Raw genomic sequence first — 19,616 nt, 5'->3', positions numbered from 1 at the left:
AATAATGCATGGCACACAACAGGTGCTTGATACATATTAGTTGAATGAGTGAATGGCAAGAATGTCTCTTGACACTTGCATTGTCTGTGCTAGCCATAATGCTTTGTGCTGGGAACGCAAATATATGAAGAGGGCTCAGCTCTGGCTGGGGGAGTGCAAAGAAAAATCGCTGTCAACGATTATAAATGCTAAGACAGAAGACTGCACAGGTATAGAAAAGACCTCAGAGGCCGGGCGTGGTGGCTCACGCCTGTATTCCCAGCACTTTGGGAGGCCAAGGCGGGAGGATCACGAGGTCAGGAGTTTGAGACCAGCCTGGCCAACATAGTGAAACCCTGTCTCTATTAAAAATACACAGATTAGCTGGGTACAGTGGTGCGCACCTGTAATCCCAGCTACTCGGGAGGCTGAGGCAGGAGAACTGTTTGAACCCAGGAGGCAGAGGTTGCAGTGAGTCAAGATTGGTGCACTCAGCCTGGGCAACAGAGCAAGACTCCGTCTCAAAAAAAAAAAAAGAGGCCACAGAGAGGAGAGATCTGTAGTTGAGGCGTGAGGTCTGAAAAACCTTCTAGAAGGAGGAAAGGACTGAGCTGAGAATTGCAAGGGGCTTTATAGGCAGAGGAGCATGGCCAGAGCCTGTGAGGAGGCCTCCTGGGCAGGTGTGCGAGCCAAGGTACTGAGTGGCAAGAGCTGGACCAGGTGCAGAGCCTGGGAGTTGCTCCTTGGGCTGAAGTGCAGAGAACCCTGAACGTGGGGGAGAGTGCTAACGAGGTCAGCAGGGCCAGGCAACAGGAGGTCTTGCATGCCTTTTGTAGGGGTCGTGATGGCGGGGAGACAGAATATGAATGATATTTTAGAAAGTTTTCCAAAGGTGCCTAGAGGGGGCCAGATCTGAGGCAGGGACTCGTGAGGAGGCCATGGAAAAGCAGCAGAGGGTGCTGGTGAGCCCACAGCAGTGAGGGATGGAGGAGAGGAGGAGCCAGTGGACCTGGCTACCCACTGGTTGAGATGTGGGCTTGGGTGGGGCCAGGTGGACCCTGAGACCATTCCTTAGATGGGGAAGAGATGGGGAGAAGGAGGAGGAGAAGGAAGAGGAGTTTGTTTTCCTCTCCTCCATTTTCTACTCCTTTCTGTCCCTCAGTTTCTACTCCAATTGATGACAAGTCTTGAGCATTCCACCTCCAACACTTTTCTTTCATCTTTCTCCTTCTCTCCGCCCTCTTGCCCTTGCCCGAATCCAGACCCTTAGCATGACGTTTTCTGGGACACTATAGTAGTCTCCCCACTCTCCTCCCTGGTTCCTCCATTTCTCGGTCCAATAGCTACATGCTCTCAACGTCATTCTCCCAGACTACAACTTGAGCTCCATTTTTATGCCTTAACACCTTCTGGGGCTCCACATAATCCTCCTCTACAGAAGAGTTTGAAACCCTAGTGACTAACACCCAGTTTCCTTCGTCATTAGCCCCCAGCCTCAGTCGTCAGTTACAGCCTCTGTTTGTCATCAGGCACTCAGTGGCGCAATCTCGTCTCACTGCAAGCTCCGCCTCCCGGGTTCACGCCATTCTCCTGCCTCAGCCTCCGGAGTAGCTGGGACTACAGGCGAGGCGCTCCCTCTTCTGATATGACCATGCTCATTTCTCTCTCCCATCTCACAAGGACTCTCTCCTCCACTCTGTGCATTTGCACATGTGCTTCTCTGTGCCCTTCCATGGTCTCCACATTCTCTTTTTGCTGCAGGGATCCATTTGGATTCTAAAGATTTAATGCACGGAATGGCAGGTGGAAGAGTAACTTCCCACCTTTTGCAAATCACACTGCCTTCACATTCCAGAAGCCCACAAGCTATTTTTTTTTTAAAGAGCCTTTAATTTAACTTCTTTGTAAATGTGGCTTTTTGAACACTTCATTTTCTCTTACAGTGGAATGGATCTGTGTTTTTAGCTCTTGGAAAGGGACAGGTAGACAGTGAGCAGAGAGGGACAGGTAGACAGTGAGCAGAGAAGTGGGGATCGGCTCCACATGCTACTGAAGAGTCTGGGTGTTTGGGGCCTCAAGACTTGAAGGAGGCTGGGCGCGGTGGCTCAAGCCTGTAATCCCAGCACTTTGGGAGGCCGAGACGGGCGGATCACAAGGTCAGGAGATCGAGACCATCCTGGCTAACCCGGTGAAACCCCGTCTCTACTAAAAAAAATACAAAAAACTAGCTGGGCGAGGTGGCGGGCGTCTGTAGTCCCAGCTACTCGGGAGGCTGATGCAGGAGAATGGCATAAACCCGGGAGGCTGATGCAGGAGAATGGCATAAACCCGGGAGGCAGAGCTTGCAGTGAGCCGAGATAGGGCCACTATACTCCAGCCTGGGCGACAGAGCAAGACTCCGTCTCAAAAAAAAAAAAAGACTTGAAGGAATCCAAGGGGCTCCTCCCTGGACTCAGCTTCAGCTCCCACGGACCGAGCGGCAGCTCTGCGGCGCACCCTGTGAGTGCCTTCTCATTTCCTCCTCAGAGTGACCTTCAGAATTAGCAAGTCTCCTTCCTTTCCTAGATGAGGAAGCGGAAGCTCAGAGGGCTGTGGGAATTTGCCCAAAGTCTCCAAAGTGTAAAATAGAGGGACTGGGTCTGACCTCAGGGCTCCTGACTCCACACCCAGTGCTCTTTCCCCTCACTCAGCTGTTCCCAGGGGGACTGAGCCTGAGTCATTCAGAGCCCTCCGATCCAGCGAGTTGTCTCTTCCACCCTCCCTAAAATCTCACATTCTCATGCTTCTTGGGCTGATTCCAACTAGATTTCATCAGAGAACACTTCCATAAAATAGGTCACTAACTCTCCCACCCAGAAATGTATCTTCCTTCTAAACACTCTCTCTGTCTGCTCCAGAGGCTCAAAACATTGACATCAAAGTTGCACAATGGGATGATTAATCGGGCTGAAATTAAATATGAAAGGCTATCATCTCACCCTCTCAGAAGCTGGTTCTCACCTTGTTTTGCCTGGAGCTTTGTAACCACTTATGTTTCCTGAGAACAGTTTTAGTTGTCCTTATATTTGCCGGTGTTCTGTGGTCAAAGGCAACGGGAATCTAACCAGTAATCACCTCCCTCCTCTTGCAGAATAAAATAACGAAGAGGTCAGGCTTCTGGGGCCGGTAGGGATGGGATATTATCCAGGGTATCTAAGTTATGTTTATTTCCTTGAAACAAGATCAGAGCAAGCTAAGTGGTTAAATTCTCCATCCAAGTCCCATGGGAGTTAAAAGCACTAACCCATTGGCACCTCCTTTCGATGTGAATGCAAAAGGTATTTTGAAAATCCTTCCTCCCCATCTAACAAGTTAAAAATTGTGTGGAGGTTAGCATCCCAATCTTTCTGCCTCACCTGTTTCTCCTCTCCATGACAGTGGCCATTCTTATCCCCACTGCAGCTAAATTTAGTGGCTGCTGGATCTGTACTCTAGAAGCTTTGAAGTAGGAGAGCTACTTATTTGTAAGATCTAAAAATCAAAACAATGGAACCCATGGACATAGAGAGTAGAAGGATGGTTGCCAGAGGCTGGGAAGGGTAGTAGGTGGCTGGGAGGGATAATGGGTGCAAAAAATAGAAAGAATGAATAAGACCTACTATTTGATAGTACAACTGGTTACGATCGCCAATAATAACTTAATTGGCCAGGCACAGTGCTCATGCCTATAATCCCAGCAATTTGGGAGGCCGAGGCAGGCGGATCACCTGAGGTCAGGATATTGAGACCAACCTGGCTAACACGGTGAAATTCTGTCTCTACTAAAAATACAAAAAAATTAGCTGAGTGCAGGTGCCTGTAGTCCCAGCTACTCGGGAGGGTGAGGCACGAGAATTGCTTGAACCTGGGAGGCGAAGGTTGCAGTGAGCTGAGATTGTGCCACTGCACTCCAGCCTGGGCAACAGAGCGAGACTCCATCTCAAAAAATAAATGATAATAATTAATAATAATAATAATAACTTAATTGTACATTTTTAAATAACTTAAGGAGTGTAATTGGATTGTCTGTAACTGAAAAGATAAATGCTTAAGGAGATGGATACCCCATTCTCCATGCCTATTCACATTGCATGCCTGTAAGAAAACATCTCATGTACCCCACAAATATATACGCCTACTATGTAACCACAAAAATAAATAAATACATACATACATACATACATAAAAATAAATGGAACATCCAGGAATAGAAGAATTACAGAAGAAGAGAAGGAAGATGTATTCCTGAGAGCTTAGACAGGGACTGTTTGTGGGGAAAGAGGACTTGAGAAAAGCACTTGGTTGGGGAAAATTGATAAAAATAAGACTTATTACCTTCACTCCACCAAGGTAAGTATGAAGGGCAGGGTACAGAGACATTTCCAGGAGAAGAATGAGGCCAACATATGTACTGATCAAACGTCCCGTTACAAAATATGCCTAAAGAGAGAAGAAGGGTCTGATGACCATTGGTGTTTCAGCCCAGGGATGCCACTGATGGAGGCAGAGGCACCATGGGAGCCCACCTTCCTGGCACTGGAAGCTATTGTAACCTGTGCAGAAACCAGCATGGGTGGCCCACTCTCTAGATGAGTCAAGGATGGGGAATGATTTGGGGACCACAGGAATGCTGAATGCAGCCCCAAACAACGTGCATTTGTCTGCCCAACTTGACCTCTGGTCAATGATGTCAATGTACACATCATGCCGATTTTACTTTATTTGACATGAACTAAACTTTCACAGAAACTTGGGGAAAGGAGGACACTTGGAGGCTCAGCCGGTCCCTTATGTTCCACAATCAGCTAAATAATCATCAAACCTTCACCAGTTAGATCCCAGGATACATTTACTCTGTGAATGTGCAAAAAGACCAGCAGAATAAGGGGATCTACACACTCAAGGTCCTTGGTCACACATATCCAATACAAGTACTATACAGTCATAGCTCTCCATTTGAGCACTAATTCAATGATCATTATTAGATATTTGGACCATCTCAGGGGATGATTTACCCTGGTGTTTGGCAAGGGGAAGCAACAATCTTAAAACTCTGCATTATGGGCCTCCCGGGATCAAATGGAAGTATTTCAGACTAGGTCACAAACTTCTAATATTGCAAGCTCCTGACATCCCGGAAGCAGAACACCATTCCCCACCATCTGCTCCCTATTAGGCTAAAATGGCCAGGTTTCCAGATCACGAGATCAGGGGATCAAGACCATCCTGGCCAACATGGTGAAACACCATCTCTACTAAAAATACAAAAATTAGCTGGGCGTGGTGGCGTGTGCCTGTAATCCCAGCTACTCGGGAGGCTGAGGCAGGAGAATTGCTTGAACCAGGGAGTCGGAGGTTGCAGTGAGCTGAGATCACGCCACCGCACTCCAGCCAGGTGACAGAGCGATACTCCATCTCAAAAAGAAAAAAGAAAAAAAGGCCAGGTTCCTGGCATTGAAACCCTAGAAACACCATGGTGTTAGGAGCTTGCTTGGGACACTGTGTCGACCTGGCTGCCAGGTGTCAGCACCTGGTAAGGCAGTGCTCACCTGAGCTGTGCATGGCATGGCTCTGGATGAAGACCTGCCTTACCTTGACCTCAGAAAGCAGTGTTCTCCAAAATGAGAGGTGGTTCCTGCAGCTGACCTCAAGGCTTGGCTACAACCTGCCTGGACCCATGAGGTCTTCAGAGGGAGCTGACAAGGGCTTGAAGCCTGGGACTGCCTTTGGATGAAGAAAGAAAGGGAGAGTTCACAGTGTCCTGTCAATCTCAAGGCCTCTGAATTAAATGATCTGAAAGAAGCCAGAGCTGGGGATTGTCCTCAGTGGGCTCAGAGGCAATGGGCCAAGATACTTTCTTCTTTTTTTCTTTTGGAGATGGGCATGGTGCACATCGCTGCACCCAAAGAGTCAGCCTGCAGACAACTATTACATATTTGCTAGAATGTTCTGAACTTAGTGTCACCTTGGATAAGAGAAATGTTACTATTCAGATTTAGTTAACGCCCTGGCAGATGGGGCACCCCCCACCCCCTTTAACAGATTCCCAGGCTAATATATGGCAGCTAATCATGTCATGTAATCAGGTGATGAGTGTGCCATGGCAGATGGCTTTTATCAAAGATGGTCACATCCACATACATCTGGTTTCATATGTTTCCTTACGATGGGGCATGGGGTCTGTGTTTCTGGTCCTTTAGTCTGAGTAGAGCTTTGTAGCTGTCTGACCAGTTGAACATGGCTGAAGTGATCTTGTATGACTTTCAAGGCCAAGGCATGAAAGGCAATCTGGCCTTTGGTTAGGCAGGCCCTTAAGACCCCACCATCATGCTGTATGGAAGCCCTGGTCAAGTATAGAGGCCATGGGAGTCTTCCAGCTAAACTCCAGACATTACAGAGCAGAAACAAGCCATCCCCAGTGTGCCCTGTCTGAATTCCTCACCCACAGAAACTATGAGAGGTAATAAATGACTGGTTCCTGTTTCGAACCACTAAGCTTTGGGACAATTTGTTACCCAGCCATGGATAACTAATACACATGCTTACCAGAAGGTTCCTTGAGTAAGTCTCTCAGACACGCCTGTTTGTACTGAGCCCACTTCCGAGTCGTTTCCTCAAGGAGGGATCCTGTAGCCTGAGAAAACAAAAACATGGTCACCCCCAGTGACCAAGTACAGATGTGGCCTTGTTGTCTTGTCATTTCACACCATGATTCTCCAACCTTCCCACTGAAGTGCCCACAACGGCCCACAGCAAAGAAACAGCCTTTCTTCGGCATCTTATATTCTATCTTAAGAGACATACAAATTTGCACTTTGGGAGGCCGAGACGGGCGGATCACAAGGTCAGGAGATCGAGACCATCCTGGCTAACACGGTGAAACCCCGTCTCTACTAAAAAATACAAAAAACTAGCCGGTCGAGGTGGCGGGCGCCTGTAGTCCCAGCTACTCGGGAGGCTGAGGCAGGAGAATGGCGGGAACCCGGGAGGCGGAGCTTGCAGTGAGCTGAGATCTGGCCAGTGCACTCCAGCTTGGGTGACAGAGCGAGACTCCGTCTCAAAAAAAAAAAAAACAAAAAAGAATACATACAAATTTTACATTCACTCCATAATCTAATCATATTGGCTTTAATACAAATATGAAAACAATTTAAAAACCTTTCAGTGAAGTTGACATTTCAAGACTACACAATATTCTCATCCTAAACGTTTGCATCCTCCCACATGAATAGTTGCACGCTTCTAAGACTATGTAGATCCCAAAGAGAGATGCATCACACTAAGACGCGACAATGTGACAGAAGGGCCAGATAATTGCTGGAACCAGCATCACCCAGGTATCTGCAGGTCCAAAGTCAAAGGTTCTGAGTAGACAGGTTCTCTGCTCTGGAGGTGACCATGATTTTTTCTGCTCAGATTATAGGATCTTTTCTTTTTTTTTTGAGACGGAGTCTCAATCTGTCACCAGGCTGGAGTGCAGTGGCGTGATCTTGACTCACTGCAACTTCTGCCCCCTGGGTTCAAGCGATTCTCCTGCCTCAGCCTCCCCGAGTAGTTGGGACTACAGGTGCACACCACCATGCTCAGCTAATTTTTTTCGTACTTTTAATAGAGATGGGGTTTCACCATGTTGGGCAGGATGGGCTCGATCTCCTGACCTCGTGATCTGCCCGCCTCAGACTCCCAAAGTGCTGGGATTACAGGCGTGAGCCACCGCACCCAGCCCAGATCTATTCTTCAGAAGCCAATTCGGAAGTGGGTTCAGAACAAAGAGAAGTGTCTGAGAGACTTACTCAAGCTACTGAGGACTTGGGATTTTTTTCCTTTCTAACGTTGACTATTTCATACCATTGAACCTTGGAAATACAGCACGTTTTGGGTTTTCCAGATGACTGGGCTGTGTAACAGCCTCTACTTGTGTACCTGTACCACTTCTTTTTATTTTACTTTTATTTATTTACTTTTTTGAGGCAGGGTCTCCTCACTCTGTTGCCCAGGCTGGAGTGTGGTAGGACAATCTCGGCTCACTGCAACCCCTGCCTCCCAGGCTCAAGTGATCCTTGCATCTCAGCATCCTGAGTAGCTGGGACTACAGGCACATGCCACCAAGCTTGGCTAATTTTTGTTGTTGTTGTTGTCGTTTAGATGGATCTCCCTCTGTCACCCAGGCTGGAGTGCAGTGGCGTGATCTCGGCTCACTGCAACCTCCGCCTCCTGGGTTCAAGTGATTCTCCTGCCTCACCTCCTGAGTAGGTGAAATTACAGGCAAGCACTACCACACTCGGCTAATTTTGGTATTTTTAGTAGAGACAGGGTTTCACCATGTTGGTCAGGCTGGTCTCGAACTCCTGACCTTGTGATCTGCCTTCCTCGGCCTCCCAAAGTGCTGGGATTACAGGCGTGAGCCGCCGCGCCCGCCCCTAATTTTTGTATTTTTTGTAGAGATAGAATTTTGCTATATTTCCCAGGCTGGTCTCAAATTCCTGGGCTTAAATGATCCTCCTGCCTTGGCCTCTCAAAGGCCACCATGCCTGGCCTTCCTTTGATTTTAAAAAGGACTTTCTCTTCTGTTGTTCATCAGGCACCTATTGTGGGCCAGGCCTTGTGTTAAGGAGGAATTAGGATACAGAGATGAGGGAGACACAGCTCCTGCCCTAAAAAGACTTAGAATCTGCTCCAGAGATGGCAGCTATATAACCGGCTGACATGCAAGGCCAAGGGCATTCTGGTCTGTCGTCCTTGGCTTCCCTACGAGCTTCTGCCCTGTGTGGCTCAGTTCTCTCCATTACAAACCTGAAACCAGGAGTTGTCCACGGCAATTTCCTTTCCCTTGTCCAGGTTCCATCGACCCCACCTCCTTAACGTCTCTCCTGTCCAACCTTGTCTTTCCTTTCCTCCTCTGGCCTGGGGCCACCATCCACCCTCCACACTGCTCCACGGTGACAGGAGAACAGGACAGAGCTGAGCACAGGGCTCTCCTGCCTACAGTCTTTCAGTTAAGGCCTGTGGCCTCAGGAGTTAACCTCTCAGCCATCCTTGTCCCAAGTCATGCTCCTTCATGACTTCTCATCCTTGCACTTCCCACTGGCACTCGCTTCTGCCCTCATTTTCAACTGGTGGACTCCTATTCATCCTTCAAAGCCCAACTCAAGCCCAGAGACCCTTGGCCATACTTAACCACCTGTCTGAGTTTTGAGCTTGTCACCCTGCCCCTGCATGACCGATCCCTATGGCCCATCACACTGCAGTGTCATTGGTGGGCCACTTATCCATCTTCCTCCCTACTGCATAAGCTCCTTGAGGACTGAGATGTGCCTTTCATCTCTGAATACAAGCCCCCAGCACAGGGCGGGAGTTAATGCTCTTGCTGTCCATTTTCAGAGGCTCAGTTGTGGGATGGAGGATGAGGAAGGGTTCAATAAATGATCTGGGCTAAGATCACCCAGTTAATCAGTTGGCTTTAAGGTTTTCTCTCTTCTCACAAGGGGCAACAAGCTCAAATGCTTTCTAGGGCCAGGTAGACTTAGGGTTATCCCAAAAGAATGAGGTAGGACTGGTATACCAGTAGGGAGTGCAGCAACAATCACACAACCAACTTTTTGAAGAAGAGCTAGTGTGGTCATTAGACCAGCAGTTCCCAAACTTATTGACTCAGTAATTTTTCCACAGCACTTCTAGGCCAAAAGATATATCTAAAACCCCACTCATTCAGTAAGTAAGTCCAAACAACTTAATAAATATTTATGCCTTAACAGCTTAGTGCCTGCTGTGCATTGCACAACTTCTCAAGCTTTAGGATCAGATCGGATGCCACCACCTTTATTTCCTATTCCACACAGATTTTTGTGCCCTACTTGCTTTTTAATCACAGGACCTGTGGAAAACCCAGCTTTGCAAAGAAACAACATCATCAAAAGGGAGGAGGTGAGATCTAATATTAACACCATAAATACCTTGAGCTAGTAGTTTGCACGGTGTCTGGAAAATGCTACGTATCACTCTACTTCCCTTGAAAAATTAAAGTATCTCATAGCACCTCTGTGAGTTCACAGTAATCCCTTGAAAAATTAAAGTATCTCATAGCACCTCTGTGAGTTCACAGTAATGCCCTCGTGTATACAAGCACACAGTTTGAGAACCATGCAATTATCCAATAAGTAATAATAATGGTACAATAATTGGCATTTATCCCTTGCTTTCAGTTTCCTATGAGTTTGGAATCTCTATTAATATCTCTCTCTGAGTTATGACCCAAGAGGAAGCATGTAAGTTACTAACATATTGTTTAAAGACGTAAACATCTTTAATGGCACTGTAACTGACTCGAAATCATTTTTACAAATTCAGCAGATGAGTTGCCAACCAAATAATAAGCCTCTAGAATCCTTCAAGTCATCAATGTAAGATCCACTGGGGGATACAGTACTATTTATGGCCCCAGGGACCTCCCTGGGACCTGATTAAGGAAGAGACAATAAAATCAGTCTCTGGAGTAATGTTCCCCATCCTCCATTCTTTGCCATGGCCAATGGCCATAACCAAAAGCAGAAAAACGAACTAAAACTAAAAAGTACTGAATTTTGTCAGTCTAGGGGAGCTGGACAAACTCAGACTGTCTTCCCAGTCCTTGCCCTAAAGACATAAAAAACACAAGAGGTACATCCAAGTTCAATCACAGCCAGATTCCCAAAGTCATGAGGAAAGAAGATATACGGGTGATTGTTTTTCCAACTGGAAAAGTCCAGCTTGACCTTGATTTCTCTTCCCTTGCATAGGCAACCAGCATCAGCAATGAACTTCGCCATAAGGGATTAAGGAAAAGGAAAGAGAAATCCTTGCACTGACTCTCTTTAAATAAATCTGTTGGGTCGGTGGTGATATCCCCTTTATCATTTTTTATTGCGTCTATTTGATTCCTCTCTCTTTTCTTCTTTATTAGTCTTGCTAGCGGTCTGTCAATTTTGTCGATCTTTTCAAAAAACCAACTCCTGGATTCATTGATTTTTTGGAGGGTTTTTTCTGTCTCTATCTCCTTCAGTTCTGCTCTGATCTTAGTTATTTCTTGCCTTCTACTAGCTTTTGAATGTGTTTGCTCTTGCCTCTCTAGTTCTTTTAATTGTGATGTTAGAGTGTCAATTTTAGATCTTTCCTGCTTTCTCTTGTAGGCATTTAGTGCTATAAATTTCCCTCTACACACTGCTTTATATGTGTCCCAGAGATTCTGGTATGTTGTATCTTTGTTCTCATTGGTTTCAAAGAACATCTTTATTTCTGCTTTCATTTCGTTATGTACCCAGTAGTCATTCAGGAGCAGTTGTTTAGTTTCCATGTAGTTGAGTGGTTTTGATTGAGTTTCTTAGTCCTCAGTTCTAGTTTGATTGCACTGTGGTCTGAGAGACAGTTTGTTATAATTTCTGTTCTTTGACATTTGCTGAGGAGTGCTTTACTTCCAATTATGTGGTCAATTTTGGAATAAGTGCGATGTGGTGCTGAGAAGAATGTATATTCTGTTGATTTGGGGTGGAGAGTTCTATAGATGTCTATTAGGTCTGCTTGGTGCAGAGATGAGTTCAATTCTGGATATCCTTGTTAACTTTCTGTCTCGTTGATCTGTCTAATGTTGACAGTGGCGTGTTGAAGTCTCCCATTATTATTGTATGGGAGTCTAAGTCTCTTTGTAAGTCTCTAAGGACTTGCTTTATGAATCTGGGTGCTCCTGTATTGGGTGCATATATATTTAGGAGAGTTAGCTCTTCCTGTTGAATTGATCCCTTTACCATTATGTAATGGCCTTCTTTGTCTCTTTTGATCTTTGATGGTTTAAAGTCTGTTTTATTAGAGACTAGGATTGCAACCCCTGCTTTTTTTTGTTCTCCATTTGCTTGGTAGATCTTCCTCCATCCCTTTATTTTGAGCCTATGTATGTCTCTGCATGTGAGATGGGTCTCCTGAATACAGCAGACTGATGGGTCTTGACTCTTTATCGTTTGCCAGTCTGTGTCTTTTAATTGGAACATTTAGTCCATTAACATTTAAGGTTAATATTGTTATGCATGAACTTGATCCTGCCATTATGATATTAACTGGTTATTTTGCTCGTTAGTTGATGCAGTTTCTTCCTAGCTCACCGACCCCACAGAAATACAAACTACCATCAGAGAATACTATAAACACCTCTATGCAAATCAACTAGAAAATCTAGAAGAAATGGATAATTTCCTGGACACTTACACTCTCCCAAGACTAAACCAGGAAGAAGTTGAATCCCTGAATAGACCAATAGCAGGCTCTGAAATTGAGGCAATAATAGCCTACCCACCAAAAAAAGTCCAGGACCAGATGGATTCACAGCTGAATTCTACCAGAGGTACAAGGAGGAGCTGGTACCATTCCTTCTGAAACTATTCCAATCAATAGAAAAAGAGGGAATCCTCCCTAACTCATTTTATGAGGCCAACATCATCCTGATACCAAAGCCTGGCAGAGACACAACAAAAAAAGAGAATTTTAGACCAATATCCCTGATAAACATCGTTGCAAAAATCCTCAATAAAATACTGGCAAACCGGATTCAGCAGCACATCAAAAAGCTTATCCACCATGATCAAGTGGGCTTCATCCCTGGGATGCAAGGCTGGTTCAACATTTGCAAATCAATAAATGTAATCCAGCATATAAACAGAACCAAAGACAAGAACCACATGATTATCTCAATAGATGCAGAAAAGGCTTTTGACAAAATTCAACAGCCCTTCATGCTAAAAATGCTCAATAAATTCGGTATTAATGGAACGTACCTCAAAATAATAAGAGCTATTTATGACAAACTCACAGCTAATATCATACTGAATGGGCAAAAACTGGAAAAATTCCCTTTGAAAACTGGCACAAGACAGGGATGCCCTCTCTCACCATTCCTATTCAACATAGTGTTGGAAGTTCTGGCTAGGGCAATCAGGCAAGAGAAAGAAATAAAGCGTATTCAGTTAGGAAAAGAAGAAGTCAAATTGTCCCTGTTTGCAGATGACATGATTGTATATTTAGAAAACCCCATTGTCTCAGCCCAAAATCTCCTTAAGCTGATAAGCAACTTCAGCAAAGTCTCAGGATACAAAATTAATGTGCAAAAATCACAAGCATTCTTATACACCAGTAACAGACAAACAGAAAGCCAAATCCTGAATGAACTTCCATTCACAATTGCTTCAAAGAGAATAAAATACCTAGGAATCCAGCTTACAGGGATGTAAAGGACCTCTTCAAGGAGAACTACAAACCACTGCTCAGTGAAATCAAAGAGGACACAAACAAATGGAAGAACATACCATGCTCATGGATAGGAAGAATCAATACCGTGAAAATGGCCATACTGCCCAAGGTTATTTATAGATTCAATGCCATCCCCATCAAGCTACCAATGACTTTCTTCACAGAATTGGAAAAAACTGCTTTAAAGTTCATATGGAACCAAAAAAGAGCCTGCATTGCCAAGACAATCCTAAGTCAAAAGGACAAAGCTGGAGGCGTCACGCTACCTGACTTCAAACTATACTACAAGGCTACAGTAACCAAAACAGCATGGTACTGGTACCAAAACAGAGCTATAGACCAATGGAACAGAACAGAGTCCTCAGAAATAATACCACACATCTACAGCCATCTGATCTTTGACAAACCTGAGAGAAACAAGAAATGGGGAAAGGATTCCCTATTTAATAAATGGTGCTGGGAAAATTGGCTAGCCATAAGTAGAAAGCTGAAACTGGATCCTTTCCTTACTCCTTATACGAAGATTAATTCAAGGTGGATTAGAGACTTAAATCTTAGACCTAATACCATAAAAACCCTAGAAGAAAATCTAGGTAGTACCATTCAGGACATAGGCATGGGCAAGGACTTCATGTCTAAAACACCAAAAGCAATGGCAGCAAAAGCCACAATTGACAAATGGGATCTAATTAAACTAAAGAGCTTCTGCATAGCAAAAGAAACTACCACCAGAGTGAACAGGCAACCTACAGAATGGGAGAAAATTTTTGCAATCTACTCATCTGACAAAGGGCTAATATCCAGAATCTACAAAGAACTCAAACAAATATACAAGAAAAAAACAAACAACCCCATCAAAAAGTGGGCAAAGGATATGAACAGACATTTCTCAAAAGAAGACATTCATACAGCCAACAGACACATGAAAAATGCTCATCATCACTCGCCATCAGAGAGATGCAAATCAAAACCACAATGAGATACCATCTCACACCAGTTAGAATGGCAATCATTAAAAAGTCAGGAAACAACAGGTGTTGGAGAGGATGTGGAGAAATAGGAACACTTTTACACTGTTGGTGGGATTGTAAACTAGTTCAACCATTATGGAAAACAGTATGGCAATTCCTCAAGGATCTAGAACTAGATGTACCATATGACCCAGCCATCCCACTACTGGGTATATACCCAAAAGATTATAAATTATTCTACTACAAAGACACATGCACACGTATGTTTATTGCGGCACTATTCACAATAGCAAAGACTTGGAATCAACCCAAATGTCCATCTGTGACAGACTGGATTAAGAAAATGTGGCACATATACACCATGGAATACTATGCAGCCATAAAAAAGGATGAGTTTGCGTTCTTTGTAGGGACATGGATGCAGCTGGAAAACCATCATTCTTAGCAAACTATCACAAGAAGAGAAAACCAAACACCGCATGTTCTCACTCATAGGTGGGAATTGAACAATGAGATCACTTGGACTCGGGAAGGGGAACATCACACACTGGGGCCTATCATGGGGAGGGGGGAGGGATTGCATTGGGAGTTATACATGATATAAATGATGAATTGATGGGTGCTGACGAGTTGATGGGTGCAGCACACCAACATGGCACAAGTATACATATGTAACAAACCTGCACGTTATGCACATGTACCCTAGAACTTAAAGTATAATAAAAAATAAAATAAAATAAAAAATAAATAAATCTGTTTTTCTTTGTTAGAGAAGGAATACACTTCACTATAGCTGAAATAGAAGTCACAGCTATGCAAAAAGGGGAGAAGGTGGAATTATCATCTCATTACTCAGAAATTACCATCTACTTCCAGATTCTTCTCTCTGTACACATTGTCTTTCTTTTGTATTGTAACTTCAAAGGGAATAATATTGTTTCAAAGCCTTTTATGTTTCATTAGCAGACCCATATTGTGAATATATTTCTATTTCAAGAAATAAATAATAAATGAAGCATCCTTTTAATAGCTACATAATATTCTATGAAAAAATGTGATATAGTTTTTAAATCCTCTAGCATTGAATGTCTATGTTGTTTTAAGATGTTTACTGATATAAATAATGCTGTAATTAAAATCCTCATAGTTGAACATTTGAGAGTACATCTTTATTTTCTTAGAAATTCTTTGAATTTCTGGGTCACAGAATACACATAGTTTTAAAGGTTTTTGATTGTCAAACTGTCTACCCTCGCCAAAAAAAAAAAAATTTAAAATTTTTAATATGCACCATTTTACCTTCCTGCCATCCATGTATAAAAGGGCCACAATGTACTTCTCAAAAATCCTTAGATAGTTTATGTTTTTGATGCCAGAACAACTGCTAAATAAAAAAGTGTGGGAGAGGGTGGTGTGGGGATAACACTACTTCCCTGCTTGAATTTAGAAACTAAACTATCCCTGAGAATTTCTCATTAAGTGGATTTTTTGAAGACTTCCTGCCAGAACACACACCACAGTCATTTATATTCCATGCAGGAAAGAGGCTATGAGCAGAATTCATCATCAAAGTCTTCCCAAAGCCTTGTAATATAACATCTAGAAAAGGAATACGGGGTTAAGATGGAGAACCAAGAGTAAGGCCATCAGAATTACAGACACACCCAGAGGACAGCCAGCCAGAAAGGCTCTGAAAACGCAGACTGGGTGGCAGAGAGTGGAAGCAGACGCTGCCAGCAGTCATGTTGCTGATTATAAAAATACCAGAGTGAAAGGGCCAAGGTGTGGCTTTCTCAGCCTGGTAAGCCGGCCTGAGGCTCTGCAGATTCCGCTGTTCTAACATAAATATTCATACATTAACAACTCCCAAGAACGCTACAGAAGAAAAAACACAGGGCTTCAAACACCCCGGGTAGGCACAGCGGCTCCAGGGCTTAGGAGCTACAGCATCGAAGGTAACCATTTAACTCCTCTGAAGCTTAGTTTGCCCATATGTAAAAGGGGCTCAGTAATAACATGCTTCTCAGAGGCCTGTGTTGAGGATTAAGTAAGATGAGGTATGAGGAAGCATGTTATAATATCCCGAGGGCTGTCTCAGGGCTTGGCATGTGATCGGCCATTGTTCACATTTGTGAACAAAACTACACGATAAACTGGGTGCGCTCACTCAGTGTTGATATGAGATATCCAGAGAATGGAAGCAAGGATGAAGGTTCTGAATCAAGTCTCCCACCACTGGCCCCACCACTAACAGACTGAAGTCCTGGGACCAGAGGCAGGCCAGGGCCACCTGCCTTAAGGATGTTCTGGTCACTAGAGGAGAGGCTGCCATGATGGCAAGAATTCCATGAAACCATTCACTGGGCTCACATTTACAATCCATGAGGGCTTGAAGGCAGCCTCTAGGGGATCCTGGATGTAGGAAATCTGGCAGGGGTTATCTGCGTCTGTAGCCCCAGGCTTGCAGCAAAGAAAACCTGGGGTGAACCCTCATGAGACCTGGTGCCACAGCCTGCCCTACCTGGGGCCTGAAGGGGTTTAGAATTCCAAGACCATGAACAAGGACTCACCCTGCCCACGGAACAAAGGAGGAAGACAGCCATTCCTTTTTTTTTTAGACAGATCCTCACTCTACTGCCCTGGCTGGAGTGCAATGGTGTGATCTCGGCTCACTGCAACCTCCGCCTCCTGGTTCAAGCAATTCTCCCGCCTCAGCCTCCCAAGTAGCTAGCATGACAGGCGTGTACCACCACGCCCAGCTAATTTTTGCATTTTTTAGTAGAGATGGGGTTTCACCATGTTGGCCAGGCTGGACTTAAACTCCTGACCTCGTGATCTGCCTGCCTCGGCCTCCCAAAGTGCTGGGGTTACAGGTGTGAGCTACTGTGCCCGGCCTGAGCCATTCCTTAGGCTACTTCCTTTACTCAGATGAGTGAAACTGGGGATCCTTCCCATCATCCTTTTATACTGCCCATAGCCTGGTATCCAAATGGAAACTTGGAAAGAGGACGAAGGTCTAATCTTCTTGGATAGAATAAAGCAAGCTACCAGCATGCCCAACTATAGAGGATAGTTAAATACTTACAACAAATCCTTAAAGCCCTTAAATATCATTCCACGGAACTACATCTACTGACATGGAAGAATGTTGCTCAACTTCTCTGAGACTCAGTTTACTCATCTGTAAAAGGGGATTAACAAGAGAACCTGCAACTACAGGGTTGCTGAGAACACAGGAGATAATATGAGGAATAGAAGGCACCTGGCACTCAACCCAGTGCAGAGCAAGTGCTCCATAATAATGTCAGTTGTGTTATTAGTGTATTTTGTTGTGAAGCAGATTACAAAATAATATTTACAGTATGTGCCTGTGTTTTTTATTTTTTTTAAAAAAAAAAAGAAAAAAGAAAAAACTGTATGGAGGCCTGGTATGGCAGCTTACGCCTGTAATCTCAGCACTTTGGGAGGCCGAGGCGGGTAGATCACTTGAGGTCAGGAGTTCGAGACCAGCCTGGCCAACGCTGTCTCTACTAAAATACAAAAATTAGCCAGGTGGTGATGGGTGACTGTAATCCCAGCTACTCGGGAGGCTGAGGCAGGAAAATCACTTGAACCTGGGAGGCAGAGGTTGCAGTGAGTCAAGATTGCACCACTGCACTCCAGCCTGGGCAACAGAGAGAGACCCCATCTCAAACAAACAAACAAACAAAAAACTGTATGTAAACGATGGTAGAAAAATGTCTGGAAGGATAAGCCCCCAAATGTGAATGAGGGTGATCTCTAGCTGTTGAAAGTAGAGTGATTTGTAGTTTTCATTTCACTTCTTTGAATTGTATTTAAAAAAAAACAATTAGCATTCTATATTTTTGTAATGGAAAGGAAAAAGGAAACGGAAGGGAAAGGAAACGGAAGAGAAAGGAAAGGAAAGAAAGGAAAGGAAAAAAGAAAAATGGATTTGCTCAACCTAAATACTCAAACCTGGGAGAATACTGAAGACAAACAGAAGGATATATGTGGCAATTGTAAATGCTATTTGCAGAATTCACATTGACGCGGGGAAATGCTTACACTATGATGCGGGGTCTGGGGGGGACCAGGATACAATGTGTTTTATACTTTCTAATATCAGCTGTTGTAAAAAAAAAAAAAATGCATAGAGAAAATATTTGAGGACAATATGCCAAATATGAACAGTGATTTTGAATGCTAGGATTATGGTGGCTCATTATATTCTTAATACTGTTTTCTCTTTTCCAGATTGCTTACATGAGACCTAAATTGCTTCTTTAAAAAAAAAAAAAAAAAAATCAGGAAACACACACAACTGATAATAATAATAACAATAATAATGAACTGCTCTTACTTGCTTGATGGAAACCAGCAGGACCAGGGTGAGGAAGGGCCTCACAGGGGCCCAGAGAGAGCACTTCCTGTGGAAGGAGAAAGGACTGGTCCCCCAGGGAGCAGGGATGCCCATGGGCAGCTCGGGGACGCCAGGCAGGAGTCCCGCGCTTCCTCTCCCAGGCCCTGCCCTGCTTGATCCCAGCGTCATCTTCCTCGTGCACCTTCACAAGTGAGGGTACATCTCTCTAGCAGTCCAAGATGCACCGCAGGTCGTCTCCTCTTGCATTCCTCCCAGTCCAGAGAGGAAATGTTTGCACAAATCCTCTCCACGCCGTGCCGAGAGTGTCTGAGGCGGTCGAGAGCAATCTACAAAGTCTTCAGAGTTCCTCCTCAGCCCTGGCTCATCCCCCGCCCCTACCCCCCCAAAAGCAGGGAGATTTTTCCCAGACCTTCCCTAAGTCAGCTGTGCTTTCTGGGACTTCCTCGACAGGCCAAGGAAAAAGAACAAGGCGGTCAGCGGGCTCCACCCTGAAGGTTCTGCTCAATGCGCAAGGCTGGGCTGAGACAGGCTGGGGTCCGAGCTGCAGAGAAATGGCTGGCAGAAGGCGATGGGCCTCGAGCCAGTTTAGAGGCAGGTGTCTTTTTGAGGCAGGGTATTTCTTTTTAAAGCATTAAGCTTGTCCAGGCTGGGCTGAGACTAACCACAAAGGCAGAATCTCCTTGGGTCCTGTTTATGCAGAGACTGCAGGAGAGATGGTTGCTCAGCTTAGGAGAGAACAGCTCCCAACCCAGGCCGTGAAGCAAAAACCCAATCAGCGGCTTAGGTTATGCCTACACAATAGCAAAACAACGTGTTGAAAAGCCCAACATTCACTCGTCTTGAATGCCTACTTGTTCTAAGCACACGTGGCTCAGCCCACCTGACAGACCCTTTTATGGAATTGATGATAGAGCGCTTACTAACCAGCACAGGTGTACGCTCTTCCGGCAACTCGCATTGGCAACATCTTTTAATCCACCATCTTATTTCACTCA

General features: G+C 44.7%; 1 protein-coding gene across 1 annotated transcript in view; it reads right to left on the bottom strand.

Moving 5' to 3' along the window:
• LOC117086705 (glucagon-like peptide 2 receptor) overlaps window positions 1-19,302 on the bottom strand; it is a 64,444-nt gene extending 45,142 nt beyond the window's left edge. The window contains exons 1-3 of the mRNA XM_033216167.1: window positions 18,601-19,302; window positions 6,544-6,631; window positions 4,333-4,437 (exon numbers count right to left, since the gene is read on the bottom strand). Of these exons, the coding sequence (XP_033072058.1) occupies window positions 4,333-4,437; window positions 6,544-6,631; window positions 18,601-18,789 (382 nt within the window). The 5' untranslated portion in view covers window positions 18,790-19,302. The remainder of the gene's footprint in view (window positions 1-4,332; window positions 4,438-6,543; window positions 6,632-18,600) is intronic.
• Window positions 19,303-19,616: the final 314 nt, after the last annotated feature.

Source organism: Trachypithecus francoisi, unplaced genomic scaffold (assembly GCF_009764315.1).
Source record: "Trachypithecus francoisi isolate TF-2019V2 unplaced genomic scaffold, Tfra_2.0 Contig00592, whole genome shotgun sequence".
Lineage (NCBI taxonomy): Eukaryota > Metazoa > Chordata > Mammalia > Primates > Cercopithecidae > Trachypithecus > Trachypithecus francoisi.
The sequence above is the reverse complement of the archived record's forward strand: the minus strand, read 5'-3'. Positions and strand labels throughout refer to the sequence as shown.